The 15,675-nt window shown below is 41.9% G+C and overlaps 1 protein-coding gene across 7 annotated transcripts in view; it reads left to right on the top strand.

The window, feature by feature from the left end:
• The window catches only part of KMT2C (lysine methyltransferase 2C), a 151,815-nt gene extending 136,920 nt beyond the window's left edge, over positions 1–14,895 (top strand). For 6 of the 7 annotated variants that reach the window (XM_063303356.1, XM_063303354.1, XM_063303355.1 and 3 more), the window contains 11 exons: positions 1,416–1,668; positions 2,090–2,229; positions 3,594–3,701; positions 4,680–5,799; positions 6,688–6,824; positions 7,457–7,599; positions 7,882–8,050; positions 8,830–8,946; positions 9,596–9,669; positions 10,111–10,219; positions 12,936–14,895. In XM_063303356.1, the coding sequence (XP_063159426.1) occupies positions 1,416–1,668; positions 2,090–2,229; positions 3,594–3,701; positions 4,680–5,799; positions 6,688–6,824; positions 7,457–7,599; positions 7,882–8,050; positions 8,830–8,946; positions 9,596–9,669; positions 10,111–10,219; positions 12,936–13,028 (2,463 nt within the window). In that variant the 3' untranslated portion in view covers positions 13,029–14,895. The remainder of the gene's footprint in view (positions 1–1,415; positions 1,669–2,089; positions 2,230–3,593; positions 3,702–4,679; positions 5,800–6,687; positions 6,825–7,456; positions 7,600–7,881; positions 8,051–8,829; positions 8,947–9,595; positions 9,670–10,110; positions 10,220–12,935) is intronic. The other variant, XM_063303357.1, reaches the window with a different exon arrangement.
• The last annotated feature ends 780 nt before the right edge of the window (positions 14,896–15,675 follow it).

Here is a 15,675-nt window from a genome sequence, read left to right as displayed (position 1 = left end):
TATTCAGGCTATCCACTGTCACTCCAAAATCCCTTCCTTGATCAGTCAACTGATCATGTCAATCCAGATCCCATTAATTTAGAATGAAGTTAGGATTTTGTGGACTAACATGCATCGTTTTGTACATTCTTGCCCTGAGTTGCATTTGCCAGCTTGTTACCTGTGTGACCAGTTTAAAGAAGTCCTTTTGGACTTCTTCACAATCTCGCTTTGGTTTTACCACTCTGAACAATTTGGTATCATCCACAAAGGGGGCTGCTTAGTGCTTAGCCCCAACCCCAGATGGTTTATATCCAGACTGAAAAGGCCCAGTCCTAACTCTGATCTCTTGAAAAACCCCTTTGAGTGTCTCCCGTGTGAGAACAGCCCATTGATTCCTAGTCTGTTTTCTGATTTTTAATCACTTGCCAGTCCATGGGGGCACTGGTTCTCTTACTCCCTTGCAGCTGAGTTTGCTCACAACCCTTTGGTTTGGGATTTATGGAAGGGTTTTTGAAATCCCAAGCACACTATATCTGTTGGATTATCTTGTTTACGTGCTTGTTCATACCTTGGGGGGCGGGGGGAAGCTAGGGCTGAAATTCTGTCCTTAAGCAATCCTGAAACAAAAAGGGTTATGAGGGTTTGTGTTTTTTTAAATGTGGGAATGTTTTTTTACCTTAAGCCTGTTTGGAGCTGCCACTTCTTGATCTTCTTTATCAAAAAAAGCATTGGGGACTGTTTGCAGAAGTCATCTCAGTGAGACCGACATTGCAATAGACAATGTGTTTGCGTTACACCATGAAACAGTATAATGAAGTAAGGAAGCATTAACCTCAGTCCTAATAAATCCCCGATGGTACTCTGTAGCCAAACTGAGTGAGTCTGGTATCAGGAGTGGAAGATAAATGAATAAACGCTCCTGTATTTCAGCTCTGTCCTGTTTAATTACAGGTAATGCTTGCTTAACGTCCACTCGTTCAACGACAGTTTGAAGTTACAATAGCACTGAACGAGGGACTTATGACAGGTCCTCTTAGTTGTGTCAGTCACAATGTCCCTGCGGTCACATGATCGCGATTCGGGCACTTGGCAACTGGCTCGCAGTTAGGACGTCACAGCATCCTGCAGCCACGTGATCATCATCTGCAACCTTCGCTGCCCGCTTCTGGCAAAGTCAATAGGGAAGCTGGCAGGAGGTTGCGGACGGTGATCACGTGACCGTGGGATGCTGCAGCCGCATGGGATTCGCCTAACCACAGCAGCTGGGACTGCCAGAGCTGCCATTGTAAGCTGGTGCAGTCGTATGAGGTCGCACCTTATGTCCACCTCGCTTAGTGACAAGAGTTCCTGATGCCAGTTGCCATCAGTAAGCAAGGACTGCTTGTATCTGATTAATAACAGAGAAACTATACACTTACTTTTCTCCACTCTAGAACATTGGTAGTGTGGTGGCTGCATTTTCCAATCTTTTGCACGTCAGAATTCCCAACAGTTACGAAATTAGCAATGCATCCGATGTTCCGTCATCCATTGGAATAATGAATCCACGCAGGGCAAACCCAGCTTTTGAGTACAGGCAACACGTACTACTTCACAGTTCCCACTCAGGAACTGTCGGCCCTCCTGGATTAACAGGGCCTTACGGACTCAAGCAACATAATTCGGCATTTTTGTCAAGCGGAAATGGTGAGTCAGTGTGTGACCTGTTAAGATTTTGTTAATGAACGTGAAGTTAAACGCAGTACTGAAGATTTGAAAGGGGGATTTCAAGATAAGAAAGTAAAGTTCCTGTATTTGTTATATTTTTGTCACTAGCCTAACTTGTGTTCTGATAAAAGATTTGTAGGATTGGGTATTATACTACTTCCAAGGGAACTAATGCGATCTCAGTCATTTAATCACAATTAGTTCCAAACTGCTAAAGAGGGCACCGAAAAAAATATATAATACCAAGAAGGACAAAGTAAATTAGATGGGATGCGATGTTGCTTTAAGGATTGGTTATTAAGGAAATTAGGGGTCATGGAGCAGGTACTTTTTAGGGACAAGCATACTTACCCTAGAATGATGCATACATTAAAAGAATCTGTATTCTTCTCATCTTAAGTTTTGGCAGGATATAAAGCACAAAGTCCAAATGTTGCCGATGGTTCAGCATTAAGGTCCCAGTGGTGTTCTCACTGTAAAGTGGTAGTACTGGGCAGCGGAGTGCGAAAACCTTTCAAAGAACTGCATTTCCTGAAACAGGTATACCTGTAGAAGTGACCTCCACTTTTAATTGTGTTTTTCCTTATAGTGTTAAATCTACAAGAGGGTTGGGGATATTCCATTTCCAGCTAGCTGTGTTCTGGTGGACAAAATTTGAAATCACTTGAATGCTGCATATTCTAAATGAACAAAACTTGAAATGTATCAGATGCTCCAATGATAGGACATAACAAAGAATCAAAGGAAGTTCCTTACTTCCTTGTTTTTCAATCCAAGGCCACAAAACCAGGTGCTGGGGAAGGCCACACTAGCTACTTCCCGCTGGCCAACCCGCATTGAAATTGACCAGGGGGATTATTTTTTAAATGTTTTTCAAGAACCAATAGGAAGCAAGACTGTTGTTTGGTCTGTACCCACCTTCTTCTATCTGTATTTACTTGCTCTCTTTTGTAAGCTTTATGTCTGCAAAAGAAGGCACGGCACAGTCCACCCACATGAACTTTTAACTTCACGTAACTGAACTGAATTATGCACTTAAATAACCATTGCTATGCCCAGGATTCTTCCCTTGCGCACCTTATCTGCTCTAAGGCAGTAGCAGTGAAAACACGATGAGGCCGGCTGCGTTTTTACTTAGTTTGGAGGAAGGCGGTGGGGGGGGGGGGAAACGGCTCAGTCACAATCCACAAAACAAAAGTGCATTTCAGGGCTCAAAATACCCCAGACAGCTCAAGACGGTGCTCTTCCTTTTGTTCAAGTGGAGAATGTCCATTTTCAGCTAAGAATGTTTTGCACACCTGAGATGTTAGAACTCTTTTTTTAAACCTTGGACTGCATAGATATTTTACTATTGCTGCTTTGCTTTGCTTTATTTAATGTAAGAATTGCTCTTTTATTTATAAATGGTCTCTGATGTGACAGGAATAATTTGTATAGTGCTGAATGTTACTCATCTTTCTTTAATCTTGACCACATTTCTGCCATTTAAATGGCATAAAAATACAAATATTTTTGTATGTTCCCAGTATAAATACTAGAATGTTTCAAGATAATTGGCATGTCTTCAGTTTCTTGTCACCCATCCATTTTTATTTGGCCGGAAATTATTTTCACTATCCGCTAACAGTCAGATGAGCATGTAATCATAAAGCAATATTTCATTTCATTTCATTTTTTCATGAACAAGTTTAACCATTCTGTATGTCGGAGAACAAATTTTATTTGTTACAAATGTACATTATTAGCAAAACCTTTAAAAACAACAACGTTGAATGCATACATAACTGCTTTTCCCAGTCCAATGTAAAAAAAAAATTCTCCTCCAAAGGCATGTCTTAAAGTAAGCTTCCTACAGATAAGGAAGAGCTTGGTGTTTCAGTCATTTTTTACTGCTTTGTTTTCAGGATTCCAGAGAGAAGTCTGAGAGAATGGAGAAAGACATTGTCTTCTGTAGTAACAATTGCTTAGTTCTTTATTCAGCATCCATGCAAGGAAAAAGTTCCGAATGCAAGGTAAATACTTGCACGCTCACATACTTGTAGGGGCGCTGCTTTACTATAGCATTTTAATAAATGCCATTTAGAAAATCAAGAGCAATGCAGCTCTTTCAGTATCGCGTATAATTTGTTTCCCATTTTTTCCCTCAATCTGCAGTGAAGACTCACATTTTTTTACACGGGACCTGCATGCACGTCTTAAAAATGTGAGACCCAAGCTATATACGAACCTTGGTTCTGAAGGGAAAATGTGGACGCTTTAGGGTGTCATTTTTAATTATGTCCTAGATTTTTTATACAGTGTAACTCTTACTTCAGACATTTGCCCGTACATCTCCAAATTCCTCACACACACCTTACAAGCTTTTGCAGTTGATTTTGGGATTTATGAACTATCACACTAATGGGAAGATATAGCTGTTTAACAAATCCCACACTGGAATGTGATTTTAACAAAGTGGGTTAAAAATTCTAAGTAAATTAAATTACTTCAGGTTGTCATTCCACCTCAGACATAGTGTTTAATAAGAACACCCAGATTTGCCTCTACAAATAAAGCAGAATGCTGCTAATACTAAGAATGGTTCATATCTTCAGCACATTGGCTGCACATGGTAGAGGCAAAGGACATACATACGGATATATAACCCACTATGCAGGCATTATTTGCATTTTCTGAACCTGCTCCAGATTAAATTGAGATCCCCTTATAAACATGAAATAGGGGTATGAGCTAATGCTCTATATCAGGATTGTATGTGTCCATTTCAAAACTAGAGAATCTTTGGTTAAGAAGCTATTTGCAATTCCATTTTCTTAAACATTATTATAAAACTCTCAGCTCTGGATTTTAAAACCATTCAGTCTTGCAAAGTGATTGTTAAATTGTGCAAACTTCTGTTACTTAATACAAGACTGTGGTCTGGCCTGAATACTGCATGCTCGTAACTTCTGCTGAATCCCTCCTTACTTGCTGTTCTGATTATTTCCCAGGAATCAGTCCTTCCCGTAACCCAATTTCCGATGAAGGAGGCACCTCCCAAAGCCTTCCACCAGTATAACACCAACATCTCTACATTCGACGTTCACTGCCTCCCTCAGCTGCAGGAGAAAAATTCTCCCCCTTCATCACCCCTTATTACTTTTCCTCCTGCTTTTGAAGCAGCCAAAGCGGAGCCCAAACCAGAAGAACTTAAGGTCACCGTGAAATTAAAACCCCGCTTAAGAACCATACCCAACGGCTTTGACGACTGTCGACCGGTACATAAGAAATGGAAGGGAATGAAATGGAGAAAGTGGAACGTACAGATTGTGATCCCTAAAGGAGCGTTCAAACCTCCTTGTGAAGAGGAGATAGATGAGTTTCTCAAGAAACTGGGCACAACCCTGAAACCTGATCCTGTCCTGAAAGACTACCGAAAATGCTGCTTCTGTCACGAAGAGGGCGATGGACTAACTGATGGACCGGCAAGGCTTCTTAATCTGGACTTAGACCTCTGGGTCCACTTGAACTGTGCTCTTTGGTCTACCGAGGTCTACGAGACACAAGCTGGTGCCTTAATCAACGTTGAGATGGCTCTGCGAAGGGGCTTGCAGATGAAATGCGTGTTCTGCCACAAGATGGGTGCTACCGGCGGCTGCCACAGGTTAAGGTGCACCAATATATATCACTTTACCTGTGCCATTAAAGCACAATGCATGTTTTTTAAAGACAAAACTATGCTTTGCCCAATGCACAAACCGAAGGGCACTCACGAGCAAGAACTCAGTTATTTTGCAGTCTTCAGGCGAGTCTACGTCCAGCGGGACGAAGTCCGACAGATCGCCAGCATCGTGCAGCGGGGAGACCGCGAGCACACCTTCCGGGTGGGGAGCCTTATCTTCCACAGCATTGGTCAGCTGCTGCCGCATCAGATGCACGCCTTCCACTCTTCAAAGGTGCTCTACCCGGTGGGGTTCGAGGCCAGCCGGTTGTATTGGAGCACCCGGTACGCCAACCGCCGCTGCCGCTACCTGTGCTCCATTGAGGAGAAGGACGGCTTCCCCCTGTTTGTGATCAGGGTTATTGAGCAAGGGCACGAAGATCTGGTTCTGACTGGCCTGACCCCAAAAGGTAAGGTAAAATCCTGGGCATGCTGGTGGAGGATCAGCTGTGCCAGGATGATGAACCTGCTTGGACTGATGGGAGTCGATGTCTCGGATACCCAGAGGACAGCAGCTTGCCTGTTTCTGAGACAGCCCACAGTCTTTCTAGGCACTGCACTTATGCAGATATTCGTAGGCACCTGGCATTGCCTAGTTCATCTTGGTAGCTGGTAGCAAGACCAGCCTGAAATCACACCATCGGCGTTTGGCTGCCTTGCTTTGCATGCTTGAAGGAGGGAAATGGGACCCGCCGGCCTCCCGTTCCAACACTTAATCGCCCACGGCCCTCGGCCTTTAAGTGGACATCGGAGAAGTGAATTGTACCCTTAGCCAGGAGGAGGTTGCTTACTTGAGAATTCTGATCTTGATTTAATAGTGGTTTACGAATGTACCTAGTACTAGGGAGCAAGATTATTGAAGACGTTATCCCAATAATATGTAAGGCTATTCCCTATGATAAATATCTTTAGAAAACGTTAATTACCACTGTCACTGTCCCTTCTGATCTCATTCTATTTTGCCATGTCTGGCCAAAATAAATAATACAATGAATATAGCCTTTCTTGCAGAAATAACACCACTTTTAAAAACTATTTGGGGAGGTATATAATTTTAACCTTGCAGCCTTGTTGTCTGCATTTTACATTATTCCAGCATTACATCCAAAGCAGGTATAAAGCCCGGCCTGGTGAACCCTAACCCTGCCACAGACCATTGCCAGTGTGGGCCAGAGCTGCCGGGCGTTCCAATAATAGGTTTCCCATCCTGGCCTTAAACGGTGTAACAATAACCAGAGCAGAGCATTTGGTTCTTTTTCTGTATTTCCGTTGTTTATTGTATTTTTTCCCCTCTACAGATGTTTGGGATAAAATCCTAGAGCCTGTTGCATCTGTGAGGAAAACCTCCGAAATGCTCCAGCTATTCCCCGTATACCTGAAGGGTGAAGATCTCTTTGGCCTGACTGTCTCTGCGGTGGCTAGAATAGCTGAATCAGTGAGTGTTTGGGCAACAGGACCCAGCTGGTTCTTCATCTATTCCTGTTCAGTAATAATCAGAATTTATTACATACAGCAATTGTTTATAGGATAAATTAGAGGAGAGCGTTATAATTGGAACAGCAGAGCTTAACAAGAGCTTAAGATACCTGTTCATCCTTAAAAAAAAACACACACACACTCTCTCTCTCTCTCCCCCCCCCCCCCCCGTGGAAAAAAATCAGAGCTTTTTTCTTGGTTGGTGGTGTGCCGGCAGTGGTGATGTAAAGGAGAGGAAAACAATCCAACCTGTGAAGATTTCAGCTGTACTTCCAACAACCTCCAGGCAGCACAGAATGCACCAGCCCCCAAAGATTTCCCATCCCTGGGGTGACGTTCAAGGCAACGCCTTCCTTCCGTATCGTAGCTGAAACCTCCTGTGGACTGGAGAAGCAGCTGGAACTGGGCTTCTGCTGTTTGGGGATCCGTGTGCTTAAAGGAAATAGGAAGAAGCAGGAGCCAGTTTAGTTGCGCACGGTGTTTCTCCCATCCCTTTGCGCAGCGTCAGTTCAGTTTTGCTTCGCGCACCAAGGGCCTTCCCTTCGGCTGCCGCACGACATCCCTGACCTGTGGCCTCTGTGTGTCTTACAGCTTCCTGGGGTGGAGGCCTGTGAGCGCTACACCTTCCGTTACGGCCGAAGCCCCCTCATGGAGCTGCCTCTCGCCATCAACCCCACTGGCTGCGCTCGTTCTGAGCCCAAAATGAGCAGCCACATCAAGAGGTTTGTGTTAAGGTATTTTCCTTTAAATTCCCATAGTGCAGCCCAGGGCTTCTAGGCGCCTAGGACGCCTGCGCTTCTGTGTGCTGCTTACAAACCCCGCCGTCTCTGGCTGTGTGTGGGGCTCGTCCGAGTCGGGGCGGCTGCTCGCGCGTCTCTGCTGGGGGGCTTTGAACGCCTGCCTGCCTGCCTGCCTGCCTGCCTAGGAGCTTTTGGATTGTTCCAAACGCTGCCACGTTCAGGGAGGTCTTCAGTTTTCCTTCTCCGTTTCTTCTGTTATGTGACGCTTCGGTGCAGGCCTCATACCTTGAACAGCACCAGCACTTCAAAGTCATTTCAGAGCACCGTTACGGGAGAACTGAATGCACCTTACAGTAAGCAGTTTGTCCATTCGAAGTCGTCTCAGTATCGAAAAATGAAGACTGAATGGAAGTCCAACGTCTATTTGGCACGGTCGCGTATTCAGGTCAGTTTGGGCTGGGAAGGTATTGACTGTATTTTTTATTTTGGAAATACCAGATGTATTTAAGAATAACACTTAATAAGTATATTATATATGTATTTGTTCTTTGATTTACATGAATAGATCATATTCAAGTTAATTTATCCTTAGTTGAAATTCACTATTTGTTTGTTTATTATAGTCCTCCCTTAACAACCGCAATTGGGATTGGGATTTTGGTCGCCAAGTGATGCAGTGGTTAAGCAAGGCATCACATGACCAGACCTAATTTTACAACCATTTTTACCATGGTTGTTAAGCGAATTACATGGTCATTAAGTGAATTGCAGTATCATTAAGCGAATCAATGGCTCCCTATTGATTTGGCTTGTCGGAAGCTAGCTGGGAAGGTTGCAAATTGCGATCACGTGACCTCAGGATGCTGCAACCGGTTATAAATGCGAGCCAGTTGCCAAGCGCCCAAATTTCAGTCACGTGACTAAGGCGGTGGTGTGATGGTTGTAACTTTGAGGACGGGTTATAAGTAACTTTTTTAGCCCCGTATCTCCAAACTATCATTAACATGGTCGTTGAGCAAGGACTGCCTGTACCAGCATTTGTATGTTGCCTACTTGAGTAAATGCAAGTGATTGACCTCCACTGAATATCGTGGGACTTTTCTCTCAGTAATCATTGTAGCATTAGTAGGGTTATTAAAATGCCTTAAGTAAGCGGCAATGCTGAGATTTTGGGATCCGTTTACACCGGCAGAGAAGGTTACCAAACTATTCTTGCCTTTTCAGGGCCTGGGTTTATATGCTGCTAGAGACATTGAAAAGCACACTATGATAATTGAATATATTGGAACCATCATCCGCAATGAAGTAGCCAACAGGAAGGAGAAGCTTTATGAGTCCCAGGTATTCCATGAGGCAGCTTGACCTGTTTCAAGCATTTGTGGGACATGGTGGGCCTCGTGGGGACAAGAGTTCCACAGTGCTTCATCCAGGCCTTTTGAGCTAATTAGGACTTTACAGGGCTTTTAAATACAGTTTTTTGGAAGGATTTTAATAGTTTCTGTATTTCCACTGATAACATCATCCTAAATGTCCTAAATAAGGGAGACTGGCAATATGTTTACAAACTGGATTACAGTGGGATCTCCTTCGGTACCAGGATTATCTCTTGCTTTTGAAAAATTAAGGACTGCATACAAATATATATAAATAGAATCTTTTTTTTAAGTGTTCAGATAGAAGATCTGTGTTGTGAACCAACCATAGCAACATTCTTGTTACCTCTGATCCTTTCAGCGTAGAGGCTGAATGTGGCTGTGATTAAGGTATCTTTGAGCCTTCCTCGGAGTTTCACTTTCTGTTTATCTACTCTCAAAACCCTAATAAGAATGCTACTGTGCTGGAAAAAATACATCAGGGTTTCCAATTCTTTAGTAAGCCTTTGGATTCTGTCCAATTACAGGAACAGCCGCATATCGTTTCTTTGGATATGGATACTTGTTCTACTGGCTTAGTTGTTTTTTTTAACCTTCTGATTCCCCCCCCCCCCCAGAATCGTGGAGTATACATGTTCCGCATCGACAACGATCACGTCATTGATGCCACACTGACCGGAGGTCCTGCAAGGTGGGTGGTTCTAGGAGGAACAGCCGTGGACTAGAACTGGTCGAGTTCAGGCCCTTCAGCCATGGACGCTCACTGGGTGCCTTTGTGCCAGTCGCTCTCTCCCAGCTAACCTACTACATGGGATTGTCGTGGGAAGGGTTGGAGAAGGGAGCGCCCTATGTGCCATCCTGAGTTCCTGAAGGGTATAGGCCATTCATGATCTGTTTACTTCCGAGAGCCCCCACTTGAAGCTTTTTCCGCAACAGCCCAAGCTGGCTTAGTTTTCATGCTGCCCCCAGTTGTAAACTACCTTCCTAATATATTGCAGCCTTGTCTCCTTTCCTAACTTAAATAATTTTATTTTTCCTTGGTCAGAAGTTAAGCCAGTATTATACAGTAAAATCACTTTACAACATATAAAAATATCTAAGCTTCTTTTCCCTCCCCTCCCCTCCCTTATAGGTATATTAACCATTCCTGTGCACCCAATTGCGTGGCTGAGGTGGTAACCTTTGAACGGGGACATAAAATCATAATTAGCTCTAGCCGGAGAATCCAGAAGGGGGAAGAGGTAAGATTTCTGTGGCTTTTGGTATTATGCATATATTCATTTGCTGAATGTTCTATTGCTTCTTTTTGTAAGTAACAAAACGTTTGGTTGAAAAGACAGTAATTCTTTCTTGCTCAAAGGTTATTATGGATTTATTTTGCTGATGTCGAGTGAACTGAATTGTCTCAATCTCTTGCATGGAGAGCCATGCACAGCTTAGCATTATTACAACTTCCTTGAAATTTAGTTTGGAATTCTGCTAAAGAACCACCATGTTGTTCCTGTCCCCTAGACTGCATTCTTGTAACCCTGGACATTTCCCATGAAGGGTTTTTTTCTGGTTTTGTTATAGAGACATCCAACAAGGTGTTTGCTTTCCTTTTTTCTCAGGGAGGGAGGGACCATAACATGACCCCAATTCTTCTTTCCATGCTTGATGCTTAGAGTTGCGTCCTTTGGTCAAGCTTGAGATAGAGGCCATCTTGAGGAATCTATGAAAGAGGAATTGAGACTGAGAGAGGAAGCCTTTTTCCACTTGGGCTCACCCATGGATTACGACCACTGAAAATAAGGCCAAAGGAGTATTACAATGATGTCCTCTTCATTGTTTAATTAAGGTTTAGCTTCATTCCAACATAGCTTTCTCACCTAGGAACGATAGAAAGGCATTTCTTTAACAGGGTATCTTAAATTGCAGAATCTCAGGGAGCCCTAGACTTAAGTTGCAGACAAAAGAAAGACATGACTTTGGATGGTAAATGCAGAAAATAATTGGTATTTTTTCAGCTCACACACTGCTCTCCAATTCTACTTCCAGTGGTGACTTCCAATCTGATTTAATAATCAAAATTATACAATCACCTGGCAAGGGACAGGAGATTCATAGTCAAGGTCTTTTAAAAATGAACTCCCTCTCCTCGTTGGAGGAGAAATGCTTCAATTTGGGGGACTTAATTGCATTTGGTTTTCCCTCTTGACTATGAGGACACACTCTCTCCCTTTGCTGCATGTATTATTCTATTAAGCTTGTTTTGTGTAAGAGAGTCAATATGCTACGCCTTAAAGATCCATTGGAAGAAAAACAGGTGAAAGATGTAAACTCATCAAAGGACATCTTTTTGAATAAATGAAAACAGATATTCTGAAATAAATGTCAGGATAGATATCATAGTTTGCAGTATCCAAAAATTTGATTGCTAGAGGCTTGGAGAAGAGTGAACAATTACTAAACATTTTAAGTCTTTCAAAATTAAAAACTTGCCTGGCTGGCACTGCCATCAGGTGGTTAAAATCAGCATTTGAGAGAAGTGCTGGGTACTTGATTTTTGACAGGCGCTTTTTTCACGTGGCCCAAAGTGTCTTCATCTTGATAGATGGGTCCTAGTTTTGATGGGAAAACAAAGCTTGGGACAAAAAAAATGGCTCTTGCTCCTTGGATTACACTCCCATTGATCAACCGCTGAGGACGAACACTAAATCCTGACTGGTTTCTAATCCTCTGGGCATTTATGGGCTCCAGAGCAGCTTCAGTGGAGTCTGCCCCATATGAGCAAGTGCTCTTATCTCTAGAGATGCACATGCTTACCCTGTGCTGAAGCTCCAGTTCGGGAAAGATTTGCAGGGCATTAGAGTGGGACTCCAGAGTCAGTTCTGGAAACCCCTCCCTCCCTCGTTCTCTAATGATTAGGTGCCATCAACTTAGCGTTGCCTCTTAGTGATTCAGTATAGATTTTCTACATAACAACCTGTCCCTAACCTGTTCCTTTGGGTCTTTCAACGGTGCATCCATCACCACTGTAACGGAGTCCATCCATCTTGTTGCTGGTCATCCTTCTCTTTCCTTCCATCTTTCCGAGCATTAGAGCCTTTTCCAGAGAGCTGGGTCTTCGCATGTGTCTGAACATTCTCTAATGAAATTTCAGAGAATTGTTTGCTGTCTTACTACTTTTATCTGCTTTTCAGAGTTACTGTTTTCTAACATAGGTCACACCAATTAAGGCAGACACAAGTCCTCTTCTTAGACTCACTGTCTAAAGGCCAAACAAACAAGGGGTAGGAAACGGGGGTGGAGAGAGTATGGCCTCTGCAGCTCAGTCAGGCGAGAGGGTCCCAACGTGCTTGAACAGTAACCTGTGAGATCTTCTTCCAGGAGCTGGTGGCTGTGGACAGGGTCCTGCTCTCCAGGCCAAAGTCCATAAAAACTGAGTGTCCTCTGCAAGAGGAAGCTGTTTCTCTTCTGACAGATGTGAAATCCCCAGTGTTTTTCCTGGGATGCAACCTATTGAAGGCTGGCATCTTTAGGGTCTGAAGGGAATGTTTACTTTCTCTCTGGAAGTCCCTTGAGCGACTGGAGCAATTGCCCTTGCTCAAAACACAGGCCAAGAGCTTTGCTTGCGGGAAAAGTTGGTTTTCTCTTTAGAGCGATGAGCAGAGGAAGAGAAAGCTGTAGCACGTGTTAATAAAATGTTAATACGTTAATAAAAAGCAATTCAGAAGGAGACTTCTATCCAGGAAATAATAAGGGAAGACTTGAATAGTATCCAGCAGTTCCAGGCCTGAGAACAGCGCTCTAGGCCAGCTGATCCGTCTTCCCAGACAGTTGTTAGATGCCTCTTCTTACAGGGTTGGCCTGCCTATGTACTTAAGATCTGTACTTCTAATTTTTTTACACAGAAAATGTGTTTATCATTTAATTCTGGAATAACAACTAAACCTAACTGACCTTTTTAAATTTCAGCTCTGTTATGACTATAAGTTTGATTTTGAAGATGACCAGCACAAGATTCCATGTCACTGTGGGGCTGTGAACTGCCGAAAATGGATGAACTAAATGCATTCCTTACTCTCTCTGAGGGCTGCGTGTCCCAAGGAAGAAGTGATTTTCATTTTGTTAATTGGCAGGGTGGGGGTGTGTATGTGTATGAAAACAATCACTTCTCTAAAGTTACGTCTTCTACTCCAGTGTAAAGCGAGCACCAGAAGCAAGCTGGCAGAACGTGGAGTTGCGGCCTGGCTTTTCAGGCACTCAGAAATGAAACTGATCTCCAGACCAGTCCAGCACTTTTGATTTCATGAACTCACTAAAGAGAAACCGAACTTGGGCAGAGAAGCTGTGGCTGACCTGCGGAAGGACAGTGGGGCGCCAATGAATGTAGACCGAAATCACCAGCGAAAGGGAGATGTCCAAAGTGCTGGCCACAGCCTTACTTGTTAAAGGGGCAGGCCCTCTAAAAACAGGAAAAAAAAATTAAAACGTAGACACCACTGAACAAGGAATGTACTGAAATGACTTCCTTAGGGATAGAGCTAAGGGAAAAATAACTTGCACTAAAATACATTTAAAATACTTGATTCCATGAGTCAGTTTATTGTAGTTTTGATTTCTGTAAAATAAGAGAAACTTTTTGTATTTATTATTGAATAAGTGAATGAAGCTATTTTTAAAAGGAAAAGTTAGAAGCCAAGCTGCTGCTGCTGTTACCTGCAGAACTAACAAACCCTGTTGCTTTGTACAAAAATGTAAATATTTTGAGGAGAAAAGTACAGTATAAAAAATAGTAATTGACCAAATGCTACCAGACTTTGCAGCAGTTCGGGTGCTTATTAAACTCAATAGGGATGTTACAATATGATCTCATGTATTAAACATGCCATTGCAATTGCTGTGGGTAACCAAAATCTCAATTTAAGAGAGATTTTACTTTATTTTTTTAATCTTTAAAGCAGGCTCAATTATGCTGTCTTAATAACTTTTTAAAGTAACCCTTCAGATTGGTTAGTGAGCATGTAAATTACAGCAGTGACTTTTATAGATGTTTGAGGGAATTTAGACTGATCTATTTTATTTGTATTATATTGTTACATCCCTATTTCTTAAATCAGGTTTTTTTCTGTGTGTAGAATTTGTGATAACTGTGAATAACTGCTAAAACCACCCAAACTAGAGGCTGAACATTGATTTTCTTTTGCAACAGAAATAGTGGAGATTGTATGAACTGTTCAGCATACACTAAAATCATGTAATGGAAATAGAAATGTGTAGTGAGCGCGTGAGTCTAATATAATAGCTGCCTTCTTGAAAAGTAAAATCAAGGAAAAAATTAGAGGTAATTGTGCTTTCAGCTGCAGGACTCTGCCAATAGGGTTTTGAAAAAAGTAATTTAAAATGTGTTTGTATGAATTGTTTTTGTTTACATTTCTTTAAAAAAAATAAACACTGTTTGTGTTTGCTTGTAGAACCCTAATCAACATTTTGAACCAGGTTAGCTTTTTTATTTTGTACTTTAAATTCTGGTACTGACACTTCACAGTCTAAATATTAAAAAAAAAAATGAAGTTTTTTGTGTGCACAGCTAAAGTGGACTGTAAAACTGGTAGTATATTCAGCGATACAGTTCTGAACTTGTAATGTATATGGCATGATGTATTTTTATCTTACAGAATAAATCATTGTATATATTTTTCTCTTGATAATAGCTGTATGAAATTTGTTTCTTGAATATTTTTCTTCTCTTGTACAATATTCCAACATCCTACCAGTATTTGTCTTACAGGTTTTTATTCTGTTCTGTATAATAGTTATCTAATGTTGGCAAAAATGAATTTTTTGAAGTATACAGAGTGTTATGGGCTTTGAAATTTGTGGAAACAAATTTAGAAAATCGGCATTTACAAATAAAATATTTTACATCTATAAATACTTTAATATTTTCCTTTGTGTCAGGATGCAGCACATCCTGAATATACGGCTCCCAGGGATACACCAAAGAGACTGTCTTTGCCAGTAAGAGGATACCTTAAGATGGCTCAATGCTGTAGCTAAATCCTGATTCTACAAAGACAGATGCACATGGAATATAAGAAGTACAGAAAACGTAATTGCGCAGATCATGTTTTAGGCATTAGCGGAAGTTACATTATCTGATCAAGGATCATGTTGTTAGCTCTAGGCAAGTTTTTCCCATTCTGGACATCCTTACCAGCTGTATGTTCTGCTCTATTCTTTGGAATTAAAAAAGCCTATTTAAGATCATTGTAGCCTGAGCTTTTGATCGTATGATCAGATCAGAGTTGATTCTGCACACTCTTACTAGGTGTCCTGCTGAACAGAGGACTAGGAAGAGCTTTCTACCACAAAAAGAATGGCTGGTTTCCCTGAAATAAAATGAAAACTACTGTTACAAAAGTTACAACCGTAAACAGGATGTGTTTCCCAATTATTTAATGTACACTAGAGACCAGTGGGGCAGTTCCTAATATGAATATCAGTAACACCTAGTGTTAATAATAAAAAAATGCAGTACAAAATATATAAAAATGAATACTTGTTTTCTCTCCATGAAACTGCAAAGATAAATCATAAGCATTTTTGTAGACAAAATACTGCCTATGCTGCCTGATTTTAAAAACGGAATATAGGAATCTTTCATACCATTTGCAACACCAACATCCTTCAAATGTGCCTTAAGCCTGCACAT

Source organism: Candoia aspera, chromosome 4, assembly GCF_035149785.1.
Source record: "Candoia aspera isolate rCanAsp1 chromosome 4, rCanAsp1.hap2, whole genome shotgun sequence".
NCBI classification, from domain to species: domain Eukaryota; kingdom Metazoa; phylum Chordata; class Lepidosauria; order Squamata; family Boidae; genus Candoia; species Candoia aspera.
This window is presented reverse-complemented; position numbering and strand designations above follow the sequence as displayed.